This window comes from Podarcis cretensis, assembly GCF_951804945.1.
Source record: "Podarcis cretensis genome assembly, chromosome: 3".
NCBI lineage: Eukaryota > Metazoa > Chordata > Lepidosauria > Squamata > Lacertidae > Podarcis > Podarcis cretensis.
The window spans coordinates 51,966,046-51,987,913 of NC_137172.1; the positions used below are offsets into that span (position 1 = coordinate 51,966,046).

At 42.4% G+C, this 21,868-nt stretch overlaps 1 protein-coding gene across 2 annotated transcripts; it reads left to right on the forward strand.

Moving 5' to 3' along the window:
* Positions 1-693: 693 nt before the first annotated feature.
* UNC93A (unc-93 homolog A) lies at positions 694-20,620 on the forward strand. 2 transcript variants are annotated; one of them, XM_079970922.1, is made up of 9 exons: positions 694-856; positions 932-1,133; positions 1,918-2,099; positions 3,041-3,270; positions 5,154-5,276; positions 6,600-6,811; positions 8,799-8,934; positions 11,308-11,439; positions 19,927-20,620. In XM_079970922.1, exons 2-9 carry the CDS (start codon positions 1,047-1,049, stop codon positions 20,202-20,204), a joined length of 1,380 nt encoding a protein of 459 aa, XP_079827048.1. In that variant the 5' UTR covers positions 694-856; positions 932-1,046; the 3' UTR covers positions 20,205-20,620. The 2 variants fall into 2 exon arrangements, with proteins under 2 accessions (XP_079827048.1, XP_079827049.1); XM_079970923.1 differs by lacking the exons at positions 694-856; positions 1,918-2,099 and having other exon boundaries at positions 865-1,133.
* The last annotated feature ends 1,248 nt before the right edge of the window (positions 20,621-21,868 follow it).

Below are 21,868 nucleotides of genomic sequence, written 5' to 3' on the forward strand. Positions count from 1 at the left end.
AAAAAAAAACAGGGAATAATTTTCATCCAGTTCATGTTTAAAGACAAACTAATCTAATTTCCGCTTTTTGAAACAATATGGGAAATAAAACACAGGCATCCTTCAAAAATCACACTTCTCAAAATTTTGCAATGTCTTTCTCCAGCCAAGTATTATGTACAAAAATGCACATACTAGGGCACAGTGTGTATAAAACACATATATTAGTGATAACAACATACAAACATGCATTGTACATAAAATGTCTTAGCAAAACTGTGCACTAGAAGAAATTTGTACTAAAATGCTGATGTATTTTCATGGGAGTTTTTATTTTAAAAAAATAATTATACTCTCAAACTGATCTGGAAAAGTGGAGAACTGAATTTAAGACTGGAAAAGTGAGAAACAGTGAGGAATTGAAACTGGCCTGCCCCTAGTTGCAGGAGAGGGAGATAGATTATGATTTCATGGACTATCCTTGCATGCAGTGAATCTGCAGTGGTCGTTGCCCAGAAGGAATGACAGTGCCCTGTTACCCTGTCATATTAAGATTCTGGATTATTAATAGGGAGGGAGGGACGATACCTCCCTTGAAAGCAATCAAGCAATCAGGTCTTCCAAGTGACCTTTCAGTCACTTCCCTTTATGGCTAACCTGCAACTGTATCCCACCCACATGCTACTCAAAAGGCATTCATTCCTTTCTGCCAGCTCTTCGCACCATTACGTTGCGAAAGAGCAATATGAAAAACGCTATTGCTATTGAACACACTTTGTAACTGGGTGTTAAAGGGCACAAATTATGCAAATAATCAAGTCATCTTTAAAACCCTTTTCGTCTAACAGAACAAGTGAATAAGTAACAAGTTCCTAAGGCATTTTCAATGCTGGAGAAGGTAAAGTTCATTGGCTTTAGCCCAGATGGTTGACTTGACATTTTTGCATTACAGGAGAAGCAAAGTTGTTGCTTGGCTGTCATTTCTCCCCCTTCCCTGGACTCCCCATCTGGAATGATTCAGTGAACACCTAAAACCTTGCAATAAACAAATCTTGTGGGACCCGAAAATGGAGAAGCATCTGAAGAATATTATTCTGGTTTCGGTTGGATTCTTGTTTCTATTTACTGCTTATGGAGGGCTCCAGAGTTTGCAGGTAGGTGGACCTTGTCGTGGAGTGTACATTTTAAGGGGGTATCTTTGAAGACGATCTCTGAGGATATAATGCAATAGGGATGCTAGCTCAGTGAAAGGTAGCATGGGTCTTCCATAACAGAAGAGAAATCCCTGGAGATCACACAAACTTCTGGATCAGGTTAAGGGTCTGTCTAGTCTAGCACCCTAGAGACCTTTGGAAGTCAACAGCCCTCTTCCACTGTTTCTTCTTAGTGGCATATTGTCTTTGAATATGAAAGTTCAACATCATCATCATGGCTAATAGCTGCTGAGATACAATGCTCCCATGATTTTGCCTAGTTCTCTTTTAAGCTAGTGGCCATCACTCCTTCTAGCAATGAATTGCATTATCAAATTATGCATTTCTTTTGTCTCCCCTGAACCTCCTACCAGTCGGAGCTAGAAGAGTCTGATATAATGACAGAAGGAGAAACCTTTCTCCCTCCTATCAACTTCTTTGACACCATGTGTCAGTTTATATTTTGTCATGTCCCCATTGGACAGTTGTTCTAAAAATGGTTTTTAACTTATTTTAATATTTCTTCCTCCAATGAGCTCAAGGTGTCATGCATGTCTCTCTTTCTCTCCATAGTATCCTTAGTATTTCCATTGTCCTTTGCAGTGTTTGTGCTTCCAAATGCTCCACTTAAGTCCTTGTCTTAAGGACTTGCTGTCTTCTCTCTCTCTCTCCCACCCACCCCGGTCAGTCAAAGTCCCCTTATTTATTGCAAAGTTGTTTATTCCATTTCATTTTGTCTCTATAGAGCAGCCTCCACTCTCAAGAAGGCCTGGGCGTTGCCTCTCTGAGTGTTGTCTATGCAGCTCTTATCCTCTCCTCTATGTTTCTCCCACCGATCCTCATTAAGAAGCTTGGGTGCAAGTGGACCATTGTGGGCTCCATGTGCTGCTACATCACATATTCTTTGGGAAACTTCTACGCCAGCTGGTAATGCTGCTAGCCTACTTCCGATGAGATCTGCCATATATTTGGGGACTGTGGTCTACTTCCATCCAAACTCCAGTGTAGAAAGGTTCAGATACTGAGTAAACAGCCAGACTTTTGTCCATAGAATGACTGTGGCATCACTGCAAGGCTGAAAACCATGTTGGGCGAGGGGGATTATATGAGCAGAAAATCTTCATATCTTAATTTTTTGTGGTGACTGCAATACAGAGGTGGGGGCCCTCAGCCCTCCAGATGTTGATGGACTCCAATACTTGTCTGTTCCAGCTGGCATGGTCGATCATCAAGGATGGCAGGTGCTATTGTCCAGCAACATCTGGATGGCCACAGGTCCCCCAACCTGCTGTAATATGTAAAGCAGCTTCTATAAGGTGGGTGGTTTCTGGGTCCCTGCCATCAATATGGTGTAGAAATAGGCTGGAGAATGGTGCTCCAAAGAATCCCAAAGCTGACCCAGCCCTTTTAGCAGAGATGTGCTGAACGATTCCATTGGGTATATGAGTGCAGCTTTAATGTTGTGTTTTTCAAATCACTCTGTTGAGAGCTGCATGAGCTTATTTCAATCCCCCACCCCCACTTAACTTGAAATGAACCTGATACACAATTATGCCCTGCCTCCTAGACCTGGGAAAAAACTTCCTGGTGAAAAGTCCAATGCATATTGACTCTGTCTATCATGTATTAGACAAACATGAATTCTGAATATTGCTTAAAATATGATAAGCAGGGAGTTAACGGCAAACCTTCAATACAATCTAGCTCCTTACAGCTCTTATATCACATGAATATGTCTCCTTATAGTATAGGGGTAAACATTTGAGCAATTCATCTTGAATTTAATGATGTAACATTCTGTCTTTGGCCTTTCTTTCAAGAATGCTAGCAGCTTAAAAGAGATATCTAAATAGCGTGTTTTTTTGCAGGTACACACTGATCCCCACATCTATGATCTTGGGGCTGGGAGGAGCACCACTCTGGTCAGCCAAGTGCACATATCTCACCATCGCTGGAAACTCGTATGCTCGGAAAGCAGGGAAAATTGGGAAAGATATTGTCAACCAGTACTTTGGAATATTCTTTCTGATATTCCAGTCCTCTGGAGTATGGGGAAATCTTATATCATCCCTTGTATTTGAGCAGACTCCCAACCAAGGTAAATATTACATACACACACACACCCTGGGGGCTGTGTCCCTGCTTACACCACTTGCCAGCTCCCCTGCCATCCCGCCCCATACGAACCCCTCCTAGAGCTTGCCCACCCCACCCCATGCCACTCCTGAACTCTCCATCCACCCTCCCAGCCCCGTTTCTGAAGCTGCTTCTCTCTTCTGTTCTACAGTCCTGCTTTGCTCTCCCCTTCGCTCCCATGTCCTTGCATCCTACCTCTTCCATTTGTGCACCCTGCCCTTACGCACAAACCACCCTCATGGTAACCTCTGGCATCTTCCTCCTCTCGCACATTGCAACTACCTTTTCACTCTGACCTCATGAAAATCCAGGATTCTGATGTGGCACTACAGATCCTCCAATAAGGGTTACGCGATGACAGCCTTACATTTTTATGATATTACCATAGGGTACCATTTCCTTGCCTATATATGCCTTTGGAAGTGCTACTGATAGGTAAAACCAGTTTTTCATCATTTTTAAAAAAAACAACTGTGATACTGTATCACATACAGTAGTATAGATGCAATTTTAAGGATAATCGAATAACCAAAGCCTAGCATGATTCTCCCTTCTTCCAGCAGCCCCCATAACCTACCTACATTACTCTGGAGGGCATTCTGACACCACCACCACCCCTCAGTGTGGCTGCAGGGGAGGCAGGGCAGGAAAATACCTCCTGTTCAACTATCTGAGGATCTAAACTATTAAACCCACGTAAAGGATTGTTTTCTTATTGGCATGGGTGTCCAGTTTGCAGTTCCTGTGGACAACTTCCTAGAGCATTGGGAAGAAGTCTAATGGAATGGACTCCTTCGGAAGGTGGTGGACTCTCCTTCCTTGGAAGTTTTTAAGAGGTTGGATGGCCATCTGTCATGGATGCTTTAGATGAGATTCCCGCATTGCAGGAGGTTGGGTTCCCTTCCAACTTTATATTCTAGGTCTTCTAATGATTCAGTCTATGGGTTTGTCTTCTATGTGTGTGTGTGTGTGTGTGTGTGTGTGTGTGTGTGTGTGTTCAGCACAGGAGTTAAAGGATTAACTGGGCAGTGGTTGTTAACTCAGGCCAGGTGGAGTAGGCCGGTTAAAAGCAAATTCAGGGATAACAATAAAAGCAGGCTGCCTCAAGGGACAGATTAGGGCTAAATGCCACCGGAACTATATAGGGGGGGAAAGCCTGTCCCACAACTGCAGTCTTAAGCTAGTTTAAGGGGATAAAACTCCACTGGCTGACCAAACCAAAAGTTACTGCTAGGAGATTAGAAAATGCTGGTAACGTCCTTGAAGACTGGCAAGGGATCGAAACATTTGATCATGGCTCAAAGGCATGGTTACTTTGGAACTGCGAAATACCAATACTGTATGAAATAGCAAAGCTTAATGAACAGAAGTAGTATTCTCTGAAGCGGTATCTGGATTTTACACTGTTGTTCATACCAGTCCAAGTGAGCATCCTACGGCACCGTCAGAACTTATAGGACCAAAAAGGGCAATTTAGATGGTCCTGATCTTTGAAGTGCAGAGGGCACAACAGTGACCAGTTATACATTGATGGGGCACATCAAATGCCCTGCTGCTCAAGCAGCTGCTTCCACATGGATTTGTCCACTAAAGCAACCCTGTCAATTGGCTATGGCATTTCTGTGAGTTGCAAAGGATTCCTGGACAAGTTCCATTATTCCTCTCAAGCAGCCTGTCCACCATTATTGATTTCATTGGTGATGAGAACCTCAATCATATTTTGAAGTACCTACCTCAGGGTTTTTTGGAACACAGCTTGAACTCCATTGCGGATGTATGCTTGAATTTATGGTCTTTATTTTGACCACTAACAACCACTGCTCTTTTCTTTTGCTTATGGCCTAGTGGAACACTCAGACGCAGATCTGTGCTGTGGTGCAGAACATTGCACGGGGGTAAATGCTACAAACAGCACTCAAAAAAAACCACATGATACCTTAATCTACACTCTGCTGGGAATCTACACAGGTGGGTACTTCCAGACACCATTTGTTTGTTTGTTTGTTGTTTGCTTGCTATTTCAATTGATATCCCTACTTTCCTCCCAAAGGAGATCGGGGCACCAAACATATAAATAAATAAATTTAAAAACTTTAAAAAACCATTCTAAGAACAGTTATCTCAGGTGTGCCAGGAACAATGTATTTTAGCCATCAAATGCCTAGGTAAACAGAAGTGAACTACATGTCCCAGGATTCTTTGTGGAAAGCCACAACTGTTAAAGTGTTAACTGTTAAAGCTTTAACATATAGCATAGAAGGTGTGCACCAGATCATCTCCAACATTTCACTTTGGATGGTCATTGCTGAGGAAGAAATGGAGTGGTGGGCAAAGTGTATTTCATGGACCTTTGTCTGCCATTATTGATTTTATCATCTAAGAACCCCTTGATCTGCTTTGTTTCCTAAAAACCATTTGTAATATATTGTATTTGACAGTATTTTATGGTATGCAATATAATTTAACTGTTTTTGATAGCTGTCTTGTAACTCACTTAAAAAATCTTACAGCATTTGATAAACAACATGCAGTAATTTTTAGTATTTGACAGCTTTCAATCTGCAAAATCTAGGACTGGTTATGATAGAGGCCCCCAAGCAAAATTATAACTGTCAGAAAATACTAACAGTTCCAAAGCCTTCAAATTTTAATTTTTCGGGTCAAGATTTCATCTTCCAAATTGTTGATTCAGAATTTGAATATGAATATGAATTTTCCCACTCAGAACTTAACAGGAAAGTTCAGCAAATTTGGCGTATTCATGAATATTCATTTCAGCTGTAAATTGTATGGCATATCTTTGCCTATGAGTGATTCAGGCCTCAGTTAATGAAATAAAGTCTAACATTCCAGTTCCATAGTATAATTTCCCTCTTCACATGTGCTTTGGAAAAAACTGTCACTAATTCTGAAGCCAGAGGCTCAGGAAACAAATTCATCTAGAGGCAATGTTGACAGATGCAATCATGGTGCCCCCATGCTGATCTCTCTTTAACCTCTGACCTAACCTGGAAGGGTAAGAAATCTGTCTTATGCAACAGCACAGTTGGTTTTTCCAGCTGCCATAGCACAAATGACACAGCAGAGCACAGTTTGCTGTGCATGGTAGATGCCCTGATATTGAAGACAGAGACTTCAAAACAGTTAATTTTATTTAAACTCTCTTGGCCTCTAGGACTGAATTTAAAGACACTTATTGACTGAGTATTCTAAACCCATAACTGAGCTCTGAGAATAAATCTATGAATTGCTTGTCACTTTGGAACTTGGTTCTTATTCCAATGCATCCAGGCAGTGGGGTGCTAGCTGTGTTGCTAGTTGCTATTTTTCTGGATCGGATCACAGACGACCAAGCAGAGGGTGAGAAAAATGAGACACCTTCCTTGTGCTTCACTTTCATGGCAACATTTCGGCATCTTAAAGATAAACGCCAGTGTCTCCTGATTCCCCTGACCATGTACAGCGGGTTTGAACAAGGATTCCTTGCTGGCGACTACACCAAGGTAGGAACGTGAGCGAAATGCGGTTGTTACATCACCTACCCTGAGTTCTTCAATGAATACATGGGGAAATGTTCATGGGACACTCAGGACTCTTGAGTCCCAACTGCCACTACAGAGGGATGCCCTACTGAGAATACCCGAAACCTGCCCAAGAAGCCTCTGGAGTCAGTGAAGAAAGTGTTTTAGGTGTCATTAGCCAGGAAGAGCAGGAATCAAACAAAACACACCAGTAGGTCCACCAAGGGACCAGAGAGACCTGATGAAAATCATGTGCCATCAGAAGTCAAATAAATCCCATGTGGCTCCAATACTTTCTAAAGGTCCTGTTGTCACTCGGGTCCTGCTTGTGGACTTCTCACAGGCATCTGGTTGGCCAGGGTGAGAACAGGATGCTGGATTAAATGGGCCTTTGGCTCTTATGATGCTCTTGCTATGTTCTTAGGTGACCCGCTGAGGGGAAGAGGGAGCGGACAACCACTCGGTGCTGCAGGGATCAGAGGGAGTTGGATCTGAATGGGGAAACATTGATACAAGGAGCAATTGACATGGGTTAGAAGTCAAGTGTCAGGTTTATCACTTCTCTCACACTAGACACGACACGCTGGCAGTTTAACTAGTTGAGGTTTATTAGCAATAACAGGCTTCCAGCAATCCCAGCTTCCCACAGCTCACTCCTCACTGTCGGAGTCAGTTGACTAGACTAGCTTCCTGCCCTTCCCAAGGCCAGATATACCTCAGGCCCGCCCCTGCTTCCTGCTGTTTCTCCTTCCTGCTGCTCCACCTCCTACTTCTTGGAGACTCAGGTGCAGCCAGTTCCTCCTCCTCGGGAGTTGAATCCAACCTGCATCCTACTCCTTCATCTCTGTGCTGCTGCAAAAACTTACAGGCAGCATTCCAGAGGAAGAAGGGCTTACCTCACTTTCGTTGTGTGAAAGAATCAAGTTTCTATTTCCCTCTGCCTCTTCCTCCCCCTCTGCAGATTCATCTCTGCTGGCCATGCCTCTGGCATCAAGCCTAGAGGAGAAAGGCATCTTTCTGCCTGCCATATTAATGGATTTGCTTTATTAATTTATTGTCCATATTGTCCCCCAACCCAGAGTGCCTTGCAAATCACAGAGGTATTTCTTATTTGGGTAGCCCTTGCATTGCCTGCTAAACAGCCCTATAGCCGCACAAATCTAGCTGCCTGACAGTTTGCATACCCTGAATGGGCATGCACAGGTACAGTATCAAAAAGATACAAGGTTAATGTGAGCTTAGTGGTAGCTATAAGTGAGCATACAAGCAAGTCTTATGGTGCTTTTTTTGTTTTAATGATGCAGATCTTAGCCATATTTTTAGTACTAGCATATTGCTTCTGTGGTCTCCATCTGATTAAATGCAGCATACTCTGATGTCCAGGAAGCCAAAGAGTTACTCATATGGTTGGCAATCATCTACCTTGTGGACACTTCCAGGCAGCCTGTTTATGATGTTACTGGCAAATGTTATCCTAGATCCACACTTCCCAGTGCATTTCCCCATCACTTTCCTTACTGCAAAAAATCCCATCTTTGGGGGAAACAGGCATGTTATGCAAGACCTTCCAAATCAATTATTGTTGCCCAACCTGAACTTACTAGTGGTATGTGATTGAATCCCACCACAAAACAGTGACAGCCTGGAAGCGCTGTGTGTCAACTCCTCTCCCTACACATCCCCAGTTCTTCTGCTGCTTTAGCATTTGATAACATGTACGGCACATGAGCAAATTATCCCCCCCCCCCGTCTCTCAGCTCCATCACTGCACAGCAGGCACACACATTAAATCTGGAGGCCCTGCGGCAAGGCACAGAGCTGTGCTTTATAGATCACATCTTCTCTGTATGAATATTCACCCAGCACTCAGAAATAGACCCGAAGTCCTAAGCCTCAGATGACAGAATCAACATTGCTGCATTGAATAATAATGCCATGTGTGTCTGTGTGTCTTTCTCTTTTTCTCTAGTCCTATGTGACCTGTGCCCTTGGGATAAATTTTGTCGGCTATGTGATGATCTGCTTCTCGGCTACAAATTCACTCTGCTCCCTGCTCTTTGGGAAGATTTCCCAATTTACTGGCAGAAAATTTCTATTTGCAATGGGTATGTAAAGGCTAACGGAGGACCGGGGGGCTCATCTAGTGTGAAAAATTGGGTGTGCTCATATTAAGAGGCAGGGGGTATAATTTAATGAAGAACTGGCTAAAAACATGATCAGTTCAGATGAGGATTTTCCCCTCATTACTGGGAATGAAACAGTCTTGGCCAATTTGAATTTCAAATATGTCTGTTTGCTCAGTCACTTCAGAGAAAGTCTCAGCATTTCTAACACAGAAGGTGGTTCTCAACTCATGAATCACATATACTAATAGCAATCTCAATTCTCTGGGTGCTAGTTCTGAAGCAGTCAAAACAGCACTAGTCTCACACAAGAGAGTGGTATCAGCAGAGCTGGTTTGCAGCAGGATAAAAAAAAAATATTGAGGGTGGGAACCCCAAAACAGTCCATTGAGGACTGAGGGTTGTATCCAATGTAATACTAACAAACGCATTCTGTCAGGAAAAGATTTATTCTTGTGCAACAAAATGTTCCCCCTCTCCTCCCCCTGTGCACCCCCTAAATGTGTTCTTGGGGTTGTCCAAACCCTCTGGGGCAGATTTGGAGAGGGCACAGAGTGTGCATGAGGAAAGGAGAAAGAGTTCCATTGCATAAGTGGAAATCCTTGTGCCAACAGAACACAATAGTCAATGCCACCCTGAGCATGCTCAGTTGGTGTGTAATGCTTACTGACGGCTAAGAGGGGGAACAGGGAATGGAAAATGGAGATGGAATAGAGGATCCTAGAAAATAACGTGGCTGCTTGGTTGGAAATCTGAGCAGAAGCGCTCCACACAGCAACATTTTGCTGCAGGTCCCCTTTGTATTTCTTACCTCTGAAACTTTACTTTTGTGCGTCCACATGGGGTTCTTGGAGTGGTTGCATGGCATACTGATTTATACCACATAATCCCGAATGAAATGACCCACAAACAAATCCCATCCCAGTGTCTTGGACAGGGGAGAAGAAGGTTCCCTTCCTTTCATCTAATGACTGGCATTCCCTGAACAGGGAGGTGTCATGGCTTCTGAAATCATGAAGCAATATGCTACGTATTTGCCTGTCCCTTTTGGAGGTGCTGATCTGACAATAGTATAATTTATAGGGTCAACTGGCAGCACTTGCTAAGGCACTGATCTGACCAACATCAGAGAGGGAGGGCAGACTATGAATAAACATTTGGAACTTGGCACTGCTGACAAATTATGTCTCTTGGGGTTCGATTTCTCATGTGTTCACTGGACTTTTTTTTTTTAATGAGCTAGCTCTGCACATTCTCCAAACTGAATGTACTTCACATCTAATATGACTTAAGAGAAATGCTCCCAACTACACATCCTGGATAAAATTTCACTCTTGAGGAAACCAGCTGGCATTTTGCTGCCTACTTCACCCATGTCATTAGGCTGACAGGTGCCCATTATATGCCAGGACTAAATTACTTGCCTTGACAATGGGCTGGCTGGCTTGTTAGGCTAAGCCAGGGGTCAGCAACCCGCGGCTCCGGGGCCACATGTGGCTCTTTTACACCTTTGCCGCGGCTCCGGGGCGGATACTAGCGAGGGGAGGAGGCGCATTGTGCGCCCCGACACTCCCCACTGTGGCGGGCGCTGTACTGGCTGTGACGTCGCATGGGGGTGGTGCTTGCGTTAGTCACGCACTGTCCCGACGTCACCTTCCCACCCGCTGTCAGATCGCGGCTCCGGAGATATATTTGTTTTAAATGTTGCAATGGTTTTGCGGCTCCCAGTTGTTTTTTTCTTCGGAAACGGGTCCAAGTGGCTCTTTTTGTCTTAAAGGTTGCAGACCCCTGGGCTAAGCCAAGCCAAGCAAGAATGGGTGGACATGAGAGACCCCAAAGAAGAGATTGTGGCTCCTGCCCACAATCCTCCTGCTGCAACACCACGGTGAGCTAAGCTGTGGTTTGGCTTAACCAACATGTCATCTGAACCAGGACTCAAGGTTTGTTTCCTCCAGGCAACCAGCAGAAGAGATAGCAGGTCCTTACCTCTGTGACCTTGGGGGCCAATGGAAATGAGAAGACTCTTGATTTGTTTCCTGAACAGCAGGGTACATTGCCCAGCCAATGTGCTCCTATGCAGCCTCATTGCCCCTCTGTGCACTCTGGTGGCTCTCCAAAACATTTATGTAGCTGGAATTTTGACATCCCAGGTGGTTGCTTACTTCATCTTTATACTATAGCCAGCCTTGCTGATCCTGCTTCTTTGCTTCCAATGTCCCCTGGGCGGCTGCCACTGCTAGGAACTAATGCACGATGTGGACCTTGGCCTGATGCAGCTATATAATTCTCACTATCTGAAATGGCCTACTTCTGAAACTCTTTATTGTTTTCTCTCAATCTTTCATCATCTTCCAGGTGGAGTTCTCAACCTTGCCTGCATAATAGGACTATTGCTCTGGAAACCTCGCCCAAGCCACCTTGCCCTCTTCTTCGTATTCCCTGCCCTGTGGGGTGCAGCTGATGCTATCTGGCAGACGCAGACCAATGGTAAGCCTTTTCTATCATGGAAGACTGGCAGCACAAGCAGAACTCTAGGCAAGTTTACTTGGAAGTCAGTTCCACTGGGATCAATGGGGTTTTACTCTGAGGAAAGTGTGCATGGGACTGTTTGGCCTTAGTCTCACTGCTGACATCACATGGATGCTGTGAAACATTTCTGTGCATGAGGAGCACCCGTCTGGAAGCTCCTGAGATATGTCTGAGTAGAATGCACCTTGGCAGAAAGAGTTGGAAGACTGGGGCTAGATCTACACAGCTATAATAATAATAATAAAACCATTGTAAAGCCCACAATGGAAAATATCACTGAGTTGTGATTTCAGCTCTACAGCACCATCTGGTGTCACAGTGTTATAACACATTTTTAATGTTGTAATTTAACTGATGTAGCTGAGTCCTGGGTCCAAAACAGGTATGCTGTAACATCACTGGGGGCGGGGGTGTTAAAACTTAAATAGCATTTTATGCTTGTGGCAAACTTTTCTTTAAGTTTTTGAATGCTGCAGAATCAAATCTGGCTTATTTTGCTTCAAATGAAACATAGTTTTGGTTTGTTGGTGCATTTCTTCCTGGCATGTAAGTGCTAAGCCACAGTGCTTTTTTCTTTAAAAAAAAAATTTTGACTCAAGAAAATCACCATTTTATAGTTCAAATTGGGAAAAAATAAATACAGTAAATGGACAAAAGTACAAAGATTCACAAAATGTTTATGGGTATGCGTCCCCCCAGAAAAAAAGCACTGGCTATATGGAATGACAAATGGCTTAGGTGCTTTCCTGGCAACAACTAAAAGCATCAGATGTAGACAAAAAGAGACCCTTAAAAGAGGTATACACTAGTGTTGTATCAGACCTGTTCACTGATGCCATGCAAAGTACCCCAAATGATCTTCCATGTACAACAGGAAGGAGAACCATCACAGCTTTCCAAGTAGTGATAGTTGGGCATGTAGAGACTCCTGACAGAAGCTCGCAGCACTGGCATTAAGCCACAGGTGTTATGCATAACCCAATTCAACACCTGTAATTCAATACCTATGTGTCAGGAAATTAAGCCCCTTCCTTTATTCCTCTGGGATTGCATTCATAACCAATGAAGAAACGCTCTTATTATTATTATTATTATTTAAATAATATTTATTCAAATTTTGAAAATTACAAAAAGGAACAATAAAAAATAAAAATAAAACAAAAGACATAAGAAATACAAACAATTAAAAAAAACAGATCAGACCTTTACATAGCTTTCTTTCCTTTACTTATTTCCTTGACCTCCTCACACCTCCCTTTTTTGTATTCTAGTTCAATTAGACGTTTCAGCAAATCCTTTCCAGCTTTGTTTTTATCCTAATAATTTATCTTAATATACTGTAATTCTCGTCTATCACCGATTAATAAATCAATTTTAACCTAATCCTCTATATCATTTCTGCTAAAACCACATTACTTCATTCCAACAACCTTCTAACATTCCTTAATTTTGCAATGTTTCTGTAAATAAACTTTAATTTTTTTTCCAATCTTCTTCCACCGACTCTTCACCTTGTCTCGGATTCTGCCAGTCATTTCCGCCAGTTCCATATAGTCCATCACTTTCATCTGCCATTCTTCCCAGGTGGGTAAATCTTGTGTCTTCTAATACTTCGCGATGAGTATTCTTGCTGCTGTTGTTGCATACATAAAGAAAGTTCTGTCCTTCTTTAGCACCAATTAGCCGAACATACGCAGGAGAAAGTCCTCTGGTTTCTTCTGAAAGGTATATTTAAATACCTTTTTCATTTCATTATAGATCATCTCCCAGAAAGTCTTAATCCTTGGGCATGTCCACCAAAGGTGAAAGAATGTGCCTTCAGTCTCTTTACATTTTCAACATTTATTATCGGGCAAATGATAGATTTTTGCAAGCTTGACTGGTGTCACGTACCACCTGTATATCATTTTCATTATATTCTCTCTTAAGGCATTGCATGCCGTAAACTTCATACCTTTGGTCCATAACTGTTCCCAGTCAGCCATCATGATATTATGGCCAACATCTTCTGCCCATTTAATCATTGCAGATTTAACCGTTTCATCCTGAGTATTCCATTTCAACTGCAAGTTATACATTCTAGACAAATTCTTAGTTTTGGGTTCTAACAGTTCTATTTCCAGTTTTGATTTTTCCACCTGAAAACCAATTTTCTTGTCCAAATTATAAGCCTCCATTATTTGGTAATAATGAAGCTAATCTCGCACTTTGTTTTTTAGTTTTTCATAATTCTGCAATTTTAATCTGTCTCCTTCTTGTTCCAAAATTTCCCAATATTTCGGCCATTTGGCCTCCATATTGAGCTTTTTCTGAGCCTTCGCTTCCATTGGTGACAACCACCTTGGAGTTTTATTTTCAAGCAAATCCTTATATCTTATCCAAACATTAAACAGTGCTTTCCTGACAATATGGTTTTTAAACGCTTTATGTGCTTTGACCTTATCATACAACAAGTATGCATGCCAACCAAAAACATTATTGAAACCTTCCAAATCCAAAATGTCCGTGTTTTCAAGAAGCAGCCATTCTTTCAGCCAGCAAAATGCAGCCGATTCATAATAAAGCCTAAGGTCTGGCAGGGCAAATCCACCTCTTTCTTTAACATCAGTTAATATCTTAAGTTTTATTCAAGGCTTCTTGCCCTGCCAGACAAATCTAGAGATATCTTTCTGCCACTTCTTGAAACAGTCCACTTTATCCAATATTTGCAATGTTTGAAACAAAAATAACATCCTTGGCAACACATTCATCTTTATCACAGCAATGCGGCCTAGCAATGATAACTTCAAATTTGACCATATTTCTAAGTCCTTTTTCACTTCCGTCCAACATTTTTCATAATTGTCTTTAAATAGATTCACATTCTTAGCAGTCATGTTAACCCCTAGGTATTTCACCTTCTTGACCAATGTTAGTCCTGTCTCCTTCTGTAACCTCTCTCTCTCAATCTCTGTTAAATTTTTCTCTAAGACCTTAGTTTTCAGCTTGTTCAACTTAAATCTGGCAACCTGACCAAATTCTTGAATCAATTCCAATACTCTTTTAGTACTAGATTCTGGCTCCTGTAATGTCAATACCAAATCATCAGCAAATGCTTTCAGTTTGTACTGTTTAGCTCCGACTTGAATACCTTTAACCAATTGGTCCTTTCTAATCATATTTAGCAAAACCTCCAGGACCGATATAAAAAGCAATGGAGAGATTGGGCACCCCTGTCGTGTTCCTTTCTCAATCTTAAACTCTTCTGTAACTACATTGTTCACAATCAATTTAGCTTTTTGTTCTGAATAAATTGCACCTATACTGTTTTCAAAACCTTGGCCTACCCCCATTCCCTGTAAATTTTTCTTCATAAAACTCCATGAAATGTTGTCAAAGGCTTTCTCCGCGTCCACAAATATCAAAACTGCTTTAGTATTAATCTTCACTTGTAATTTTTCTAAAATATTAATTATATTCCTCGTGTTGTCCGACAAATGTCTCCCCGGGAGAAAGCCCGCTTGATCTTTATGAATTTCTTCTGCTAGTACCTTTTTTAGTCTTTTAGCCATAATATCAGCAAAAATTTTGTAATCCACATTAAGCAAAGATATGGGACGGTAGTTCTTAAGCTGTGTTTTCTCAGTCTCTGTTTGGGTATAAGTGTTATATAAGCATCCTTCCACAACTCTGGTGCCTTTTTCCCTTCCAAAATTTCATTACAAATTCCCTTTGTAACGATTCTTTCAAAGATCTATAGTATCTTGAGGTCAAGCCATCCGGCCCTGGGGATTTGCCTAGTTGCATATTTTGAATGGCTCCTTCAACTTCCTGGTCAGTTATTTTATCATTCAACATTAGCTTGTTCTCTTGAGAGATTTTTTGTAATCCATTTATTTTCAAAAAACTATCGATGTCCATTTGTTTCTGAGTTTCCTGTGTATATAGTTGTTTAAAATACCTCTGAAAAGACTTTCTAATCTCCACTGGATTCTGTATAATTTTTCCTTCTGCTTCCAGATTTGTAATAGTGTTAAGTTTCTGTCTTTTTTTAATTGCCAAGCCAGTAGTTTTCCACATTTATTTGCCGATTCAAATGTCTTTTGTCTCATCTGTTTGATTTTCCATTCTATCTCCTGGTTCATCATTTTCATATATTGTACCTGGTGCAACTTTATCTCTTTCAGGATCTCCTGCGACTTTGGTTTCACTCTAAATTTCTTTTCTCCTTCCTTTATTTTCTCCAAGATCTTATCTTTTTTCTCATTTTGAATTCTCTTTTGAATCGTGTTCTGTTGTATCAAAAATCCTCTCTTAACTGCTTTGCTTGCATCCCAAATTACTCTTTTCTCAACAGTGGTGTTCATATTTATCTCAAAATAGTCTCTCTTATTATTACCACTTACCACAGATGGTATTTATTTGTATACATAGAGAGCACAGCCATGCCACACATTTCAAGCACATGACTTTCCCCAAAGAATATCAGGAACTGTAATTTAAGGGTACTGGGAATTGTAGCTCTGTAAATGACAGTTCCCAGGATTCTTTGCGGGAAGCCATTTGCTTTAAATGTGTGCTGTGGATGCGACCAGAGAGCAAAGGTTTGAAAGAAATCCTCAAATGCAAGCTGTGTGCTAAGTCAAAAGGAATACAGTGGAACCTTAGTTCTCAAACGGCTTAATTGATGAATAAATCGACTCCCATTCCAATTTTCAAATGTTTTTCGGAAGCCAAATGTCCAACGCAGCTTCCGCTTGAGTGCAGGAAGCTCCTGCAGCCAATCAGAAGCCGTGCCTCGGTTCTTGAATGGTTTCAGGAATTGAACAGACTTCTGGAATGGATTAAGTTCGATAATCCACTGTATCTGATAACCAGGAGCTAATTGAAATGTTTATTATCCCTGCTGTGTGTGAGGGAAGGGGCACAGAGATTAAAATAACATTGCATAAGAAAAAAATAAAGATTAACGGCTAGAAAGACCTTTTGTATGTTGAAATATTTACACTGTCAGCCAAGGAATAAATCCTAAACTAATTAGCTATGGAGATTAAATATGTCACCACGTTGCTTACACAGGTGAAATACAAGCACTTGCACACCTCACCAACAGATCTCGCTCCATTAAAAAGTACCACCTTAGATACATTCTCTCTCATTTCCTGGGAATGTCAAGGCAAGAGAGTCTTTTGACAACAACAAAGCTGAACCAAGCAAGGATTACATACAGGTTAGATGAGGTCATGCTAAGGGCTTAACTACACTTCCGGGTGCCTCCGGTCCAGACCGCAAGTATTTTGCAGGAGGGGTTCAAGGCTTCGAGCACATAACAAGACTTCAGACTTACACATTTAAAGTGGGTTAAAGCTCTAGCAGTTTGGAAAGGGATGAGGAAATGCACTGAAAAGTGTGGAATGAACACATGATGAATTGTAAGAAGCATAAGCACCTTGTAAGCAAATCAGGATGAACGCTCAACAAACCAGGAAGCATAAAGCAAGCTTTCCCTCCAGATGTTGCTAGACTATTGGCCAAGTAGCTGCATCTGATGGAGGTTGCATTCCAACAATGCCTGGAGGCTAGCAGGTTAGGGCTGTGATCTATTCCTTCTTTTTGCACATTATAGAACTTTGTGATATGTAGAAGCATATGTAGAAATTCTGGACTTGGAGAAGTTCTACTGTATGTTGAGGATATGACTAAGCTTATGAAGTGATTGGGGAAAGGGACACCCTTTACAGACCCTCCAAGCGTCCCTGTTTTCCAGGGACAGTCCCAGATTTACAGTAGCCGTCCTGGTTTCTGATTTGATCCCAGGATGTCCTACTTTCCCCAGGATGTCCCTATTTTCATCAGAGAAACATTGGAAGGTATGGTAGGGCATCTCTATTTTCATCGGAGAAATGTTGGAGGGTATGGAATAAGACATCCCCCAGTGTTTTTTCAGCTGGAACTCACCAGAACTCAGTTCCAGCACCTCTCAGGTAGGCGCTATTGACATTCTATGAGGAAGCTATTTATGGTGAGTTCCAGCACCTCTTTTTCTAGAAAAAACAGCACTGGACATCCCTATTTTTGTCAGAGAAATGTTGGAGGGTATGCCTTTACAAACTTGGATCTGTATTCTTCCGAACAGGAGGCAGCACTTTGCTTAAAGGAAATCCTCTTTTAAAAAGTACATTGTTGAGGGATATGCAGGCCTTCTTTTGAGCCAAGGTTCAACTCCAGAACATGGGAGCAGAACCCCAGAACTTGATGTAGGTACCAGTTCTTGGATCTGGGAAATGCGAAGAAATAATAAGAGGCTCAGCTCAAGTCAGCGGAAGTTGAAACTCCATGCAGTAAATATAAAATGATGACTCTTGAGATAGGACTAGCCCTGAATAATCAACAGAAGATTTGTGAACATGTGCAGAGTGCCTTGCAATTATCAACTGCTGCTTCTTCTACCATTAAAAAAAACAAAAACACCAAAAACAGTAGCCTGTGGTACTTGATCCATTGTAGAAGCTGTATCTTATCTTTGCTGCTTCTGAGAAAGAAACACTCCACACGCGTTCAGAGCTCCACTCTTCCTAATTATTACTTCATACTGGAAGGCACAGGTCCGCCATTGAAAACAGGTTCCACAGCAGAGTTCAAATTAAACCGTTTGCTTGTGAATTACACACAAAGTGAGGTAGGCATGAGCTGCTCAGTTTAATTATCAGTTACATGACTCAGCTCTTACTTTAACAGAGTTTCATTACAAAGTTCTAAAGAGAATTCTAGAGACTGAAAATTTAACTCCTATCAGGGTTTAAGCAAGTAGCTGTTCCAGGAGATCTCCTGTGGTTGTGGAATCTAATATTGACCAAGGGCTCCCCCTAAAGGATTTTAATGGAAAATGCCTGAATCCTTGCCCTACTCCACATTTTCAGATTCACCTATCCAAAAGCCTGTGCCATATTTTGGCACCTCACTGTATTGTAAGTTGAAGCTGTTTTATTTTGTTTGTTCTTCTATAAGAGCTGCTTCGTGTGTAATAATATGCATGCTATTATGCACACACAAGCATCTTCCATGCTAGAGTTTTGCAGTAGTTGTGTTGCAGGTTCGAACCCCATGTTGGGCAAAAGATTCCTGCATCGCAGGGGGTTGGACTAGATGACCCTTCCGGTCAGAGCCGTCTTTCCCATAGGGCTTAGTGGTGCATCGCACCAGAGCACCAGCCTCTCAGGGGCATGGGGGAGAGTTGCCCCCCCCAATGCCTGGCAGTGCACAGCTATGGCCACCCCAACACTATCCGTGGTAATTTGGGGGCGCTGGGCGGATATTTGCACCCCGGCATCACATCTGCTAAAGATGGCCCTGCTTGTGGTCCCTTCCAACTCTACAATTCTATGAGTCTATGCTGTTTAAAGAGTTGCATGGGCCTGAAAAACACCATTATTATTCTCTTCAGCAGGATGTAAAAAAAGCCCTAAACATGTTAGAGCCTGAGCATGTTCTGCCTTCGCTCTTAGAGGGTATCAGTTGCTGGGAATCACAAGTGAGTAGAGGCTGTTGCATTCAGGTCCTGCTTAATGGCTTCTCACGGGTATCTGGCTGGCTACTATGAGAACAGTAGTGCTAGATTAGATGAGCCTTTGGCCTGATCCAGCAGCTCTTGCATTCTTCAAAGTAGAACAGATGTTCTAGCCAGCAGCCTCCCCAATGTAGCATTTCTAACAGGTTCATTATAAACATAGGCACTTCCATTTGACGTGTGGATCGTCCTGGGAAGTTACTCAGCCTCTGTAGATTATATACCAGAACTGAAAGCAGATCTTACCATACCCCTATCCTTTTTTTAGACATGAACTGCCTGATGTCATCATGGGTTAGTTCATATATTCATTCCTGCAGCAACAGAGCCCATAGTTTGCATGCATAAGGATTCTAAGTAGCACTGTTTTAACGATACTGCTAGGAGCATGGATAAGATTGGCCATATTCACACCATACGTTTAAAGAATTGTGATACCACTTGTCAGGGTGCCCCTGTTTTCCTCCACTCAGAGCTACAATTCTCTGATTGGTTTAACAATCCTTCACAAGGAACTCTTGAGCATTGCAGCTCTTGTGTCTCTGCCCCTTACACCAGCTGAAGGTGTCACCCTCCAAAAGCAGGGGAGAGAGACTTCCCACACCAAGGAACAAATATCGTTTTTTAATGTCTCTGGACCACTGTTGCCTGGCAATGGACCTGTTCACAGTAAACTCAAAACCCAGCAGTATATGGTTTAAGCTACAATGTTGTGTGATCCTAAGCAGCTTCCTGGTTCAAAAGAGAAGACACCCATCATGTATTTTCTTGCAGCATGATCTTTTCCGGGGAGAAAGAGGGTTAGCTACTGCTGCTACAGTTACAGACCTAGATGGGTGCCAGATTTAGGCTTCAAACATAAAGTTTTGCCTAATTCTTCCCTTTCCATTTGTTTACAGCTCTCTATGGAGTGTTATTTGAAAAGCACAAGGAGGCCGCCTTTGCTAATTATCGCCTGTGGGAGTCCCTGGGGTTTGTCATTGCCTTTGGTTACAGCACGTTCTTAAGTGTCAGCATCAAGCTTTATATTGTGTTGGCTGTACTGGTGGTGGCCATGGTATGCTATGCAGCAGTAGAGCACCTGGAATCACAGTCCTCTCCTGGTCCTGAACCACCCAGTATCTCAAAGCAGGAGCCAAACGAACTAGGCGAGAAAGATCCGCAAACCCATTTGTAGCCCAGCAAAGCAAACCTCTCTAAGGCCAAGCAAATGGCCCAGTCCAAAAGTGCCTAATTTTGCTCATGTGCATTTTGTATGGGCTAGCAGAGAGTAGTGCTGATATTGAAAGAGACAGCTCATCACAGCAGTAGTGCCACAGATGGCTTCTCAAAAGGCTTGACACCAAAGAAGACTACCAAGGAACAGATACCATGATTTGTGCAATATGTAAGTGGAAACTTCAGTTCTTTCGAACTGGTGCAAAATGTACATAGGATTTTTTTTTTCTGCCAATACAATAATGACTTCAATTAAGACAGTAGAATACTAGGGACCTTCTCTTCTTGCTACTAGTGACAAAAAAATAATAATTTAATGGGTCTTTGATATTTTTTTAATGGGGGGAGAATAAATATACATTGATAATTCAAAAATGTTCTGTTTCTTGCTATGTAAATCACTCATATCCACATAGAAAATATAAATTGACTCTCAGCTGGAATACAGGCTTACCACTCCCCTCAAGGAAATAAACATGAAATTGTTGGAGAACGCCCTGGGGGTGCCTGCAATCTCTGGGCATCCTTTGGTACGTGCAGCTCTGGAAAAGGCATCTCCCTTTTCTTCCAGGGCGCTTCTAGCAATATACGTCATAATAATATATGCACACTAAGCTTCTGGCAGAACACAGCAAGAAGCGTGAGACATCGTAGAGCTAATCTACTATTTATTTACACACTATGTAAATCTGATGAAATGGGGTAAAGGATGTGGCATGGCATTTGGATGAGGCCAATGAGCCACACCAAGTCCACAAGACACTGCCATGTGGAAGCAGTCATGTGGTGCAATGAATGTCCCTCCCATCAATGGGAGAAATGTCATGGGGCAGCCAGACAAAACTTCAGGAAAGGACAGGAGAGCATAATAATAATAATAATAATAATAATAATAATAATAATAATAATTTATTTATTATTTATACCCCACCCATCTGGCTGAGTTTCCCCAGCCACTCTGGGCAGCTCCCAATCAAGTGTTAAAAACAGTACAGCATTACATATTAAAAACTTCCCTGAACAGGGCTGTCTTCTGAATGTTAGGTAATTGTTTATCTCTTTGACATCTGATGGGAGGGTGTTCCACAGGGCGGGCGCCACTACCGAGAAGACCCTCTGTCTGGTTCCCTGTAGCCTCACTTCTCGCAATGAGGGAACCGCCAGAAGGCCCTCGGCGCTGGATCTCAGTGTCCGGGCTGAACGATGGGGGTGGAGACGCTCCTTCAGGTATACAGGACCGAGGCCGTTTAGGGCTTTAAAGGTCAGCACCAACACTTTGAATCGTGCTCGGAAACTTACTGGGAGCCAATGCAGATCTCTCAGAACCGGTGTTATGTGGTCCCGGCGGCCACTCCCAGTCACCAGTCTAGCTGCCGCATTCTGGATTAATTGCAGTTTCCGGGTCACCTTCAAAGGTAGCCCCACGTAGAGCGCGTTGCAGTAGTCCAAGCGTGAGATAACTAAAGCATGCACCACTCTGGCGAGACAGTTCGCGGGCAGGTAGGGTCTTAGCCTGCGTACCAGGTGGAGCTGGTAGACAGCTGCCCTGGACACAGAGTTAACCTGTGCCTCATGGACAGCTGTGAGTCCAAAATGACTCCCAGGCTGCTCACCTGGTCCTTC

What these genes read in the sequence shown, in the direction of transcription:
- UNC93A (XM_079970922.1), top strand. Translation starts at nt 1,047, where the DNA reads ATGGAGAAGCATCTGAAGAATATTATTCTGGTTTCGGTTGGATTCTTG. An exon ending in AAAATTTCTATTTGCAATGG is followed by an intron (nt 8,935 to 11,307) that starts GTATGTAAAGGC and finishes ATCATCTTCCAG; the next exon opens with GTGGAGTTCTCAACCTTGCC. An exon ending in CTGGCAGACGCAGACCAATG is followed by an intron (nt 11,440 to 19,926) that starts GTAAGCCTTTTC and finishes ATTTGTTTACAG; the next exon opens with CTCTCTATGGAGTGTTATTT.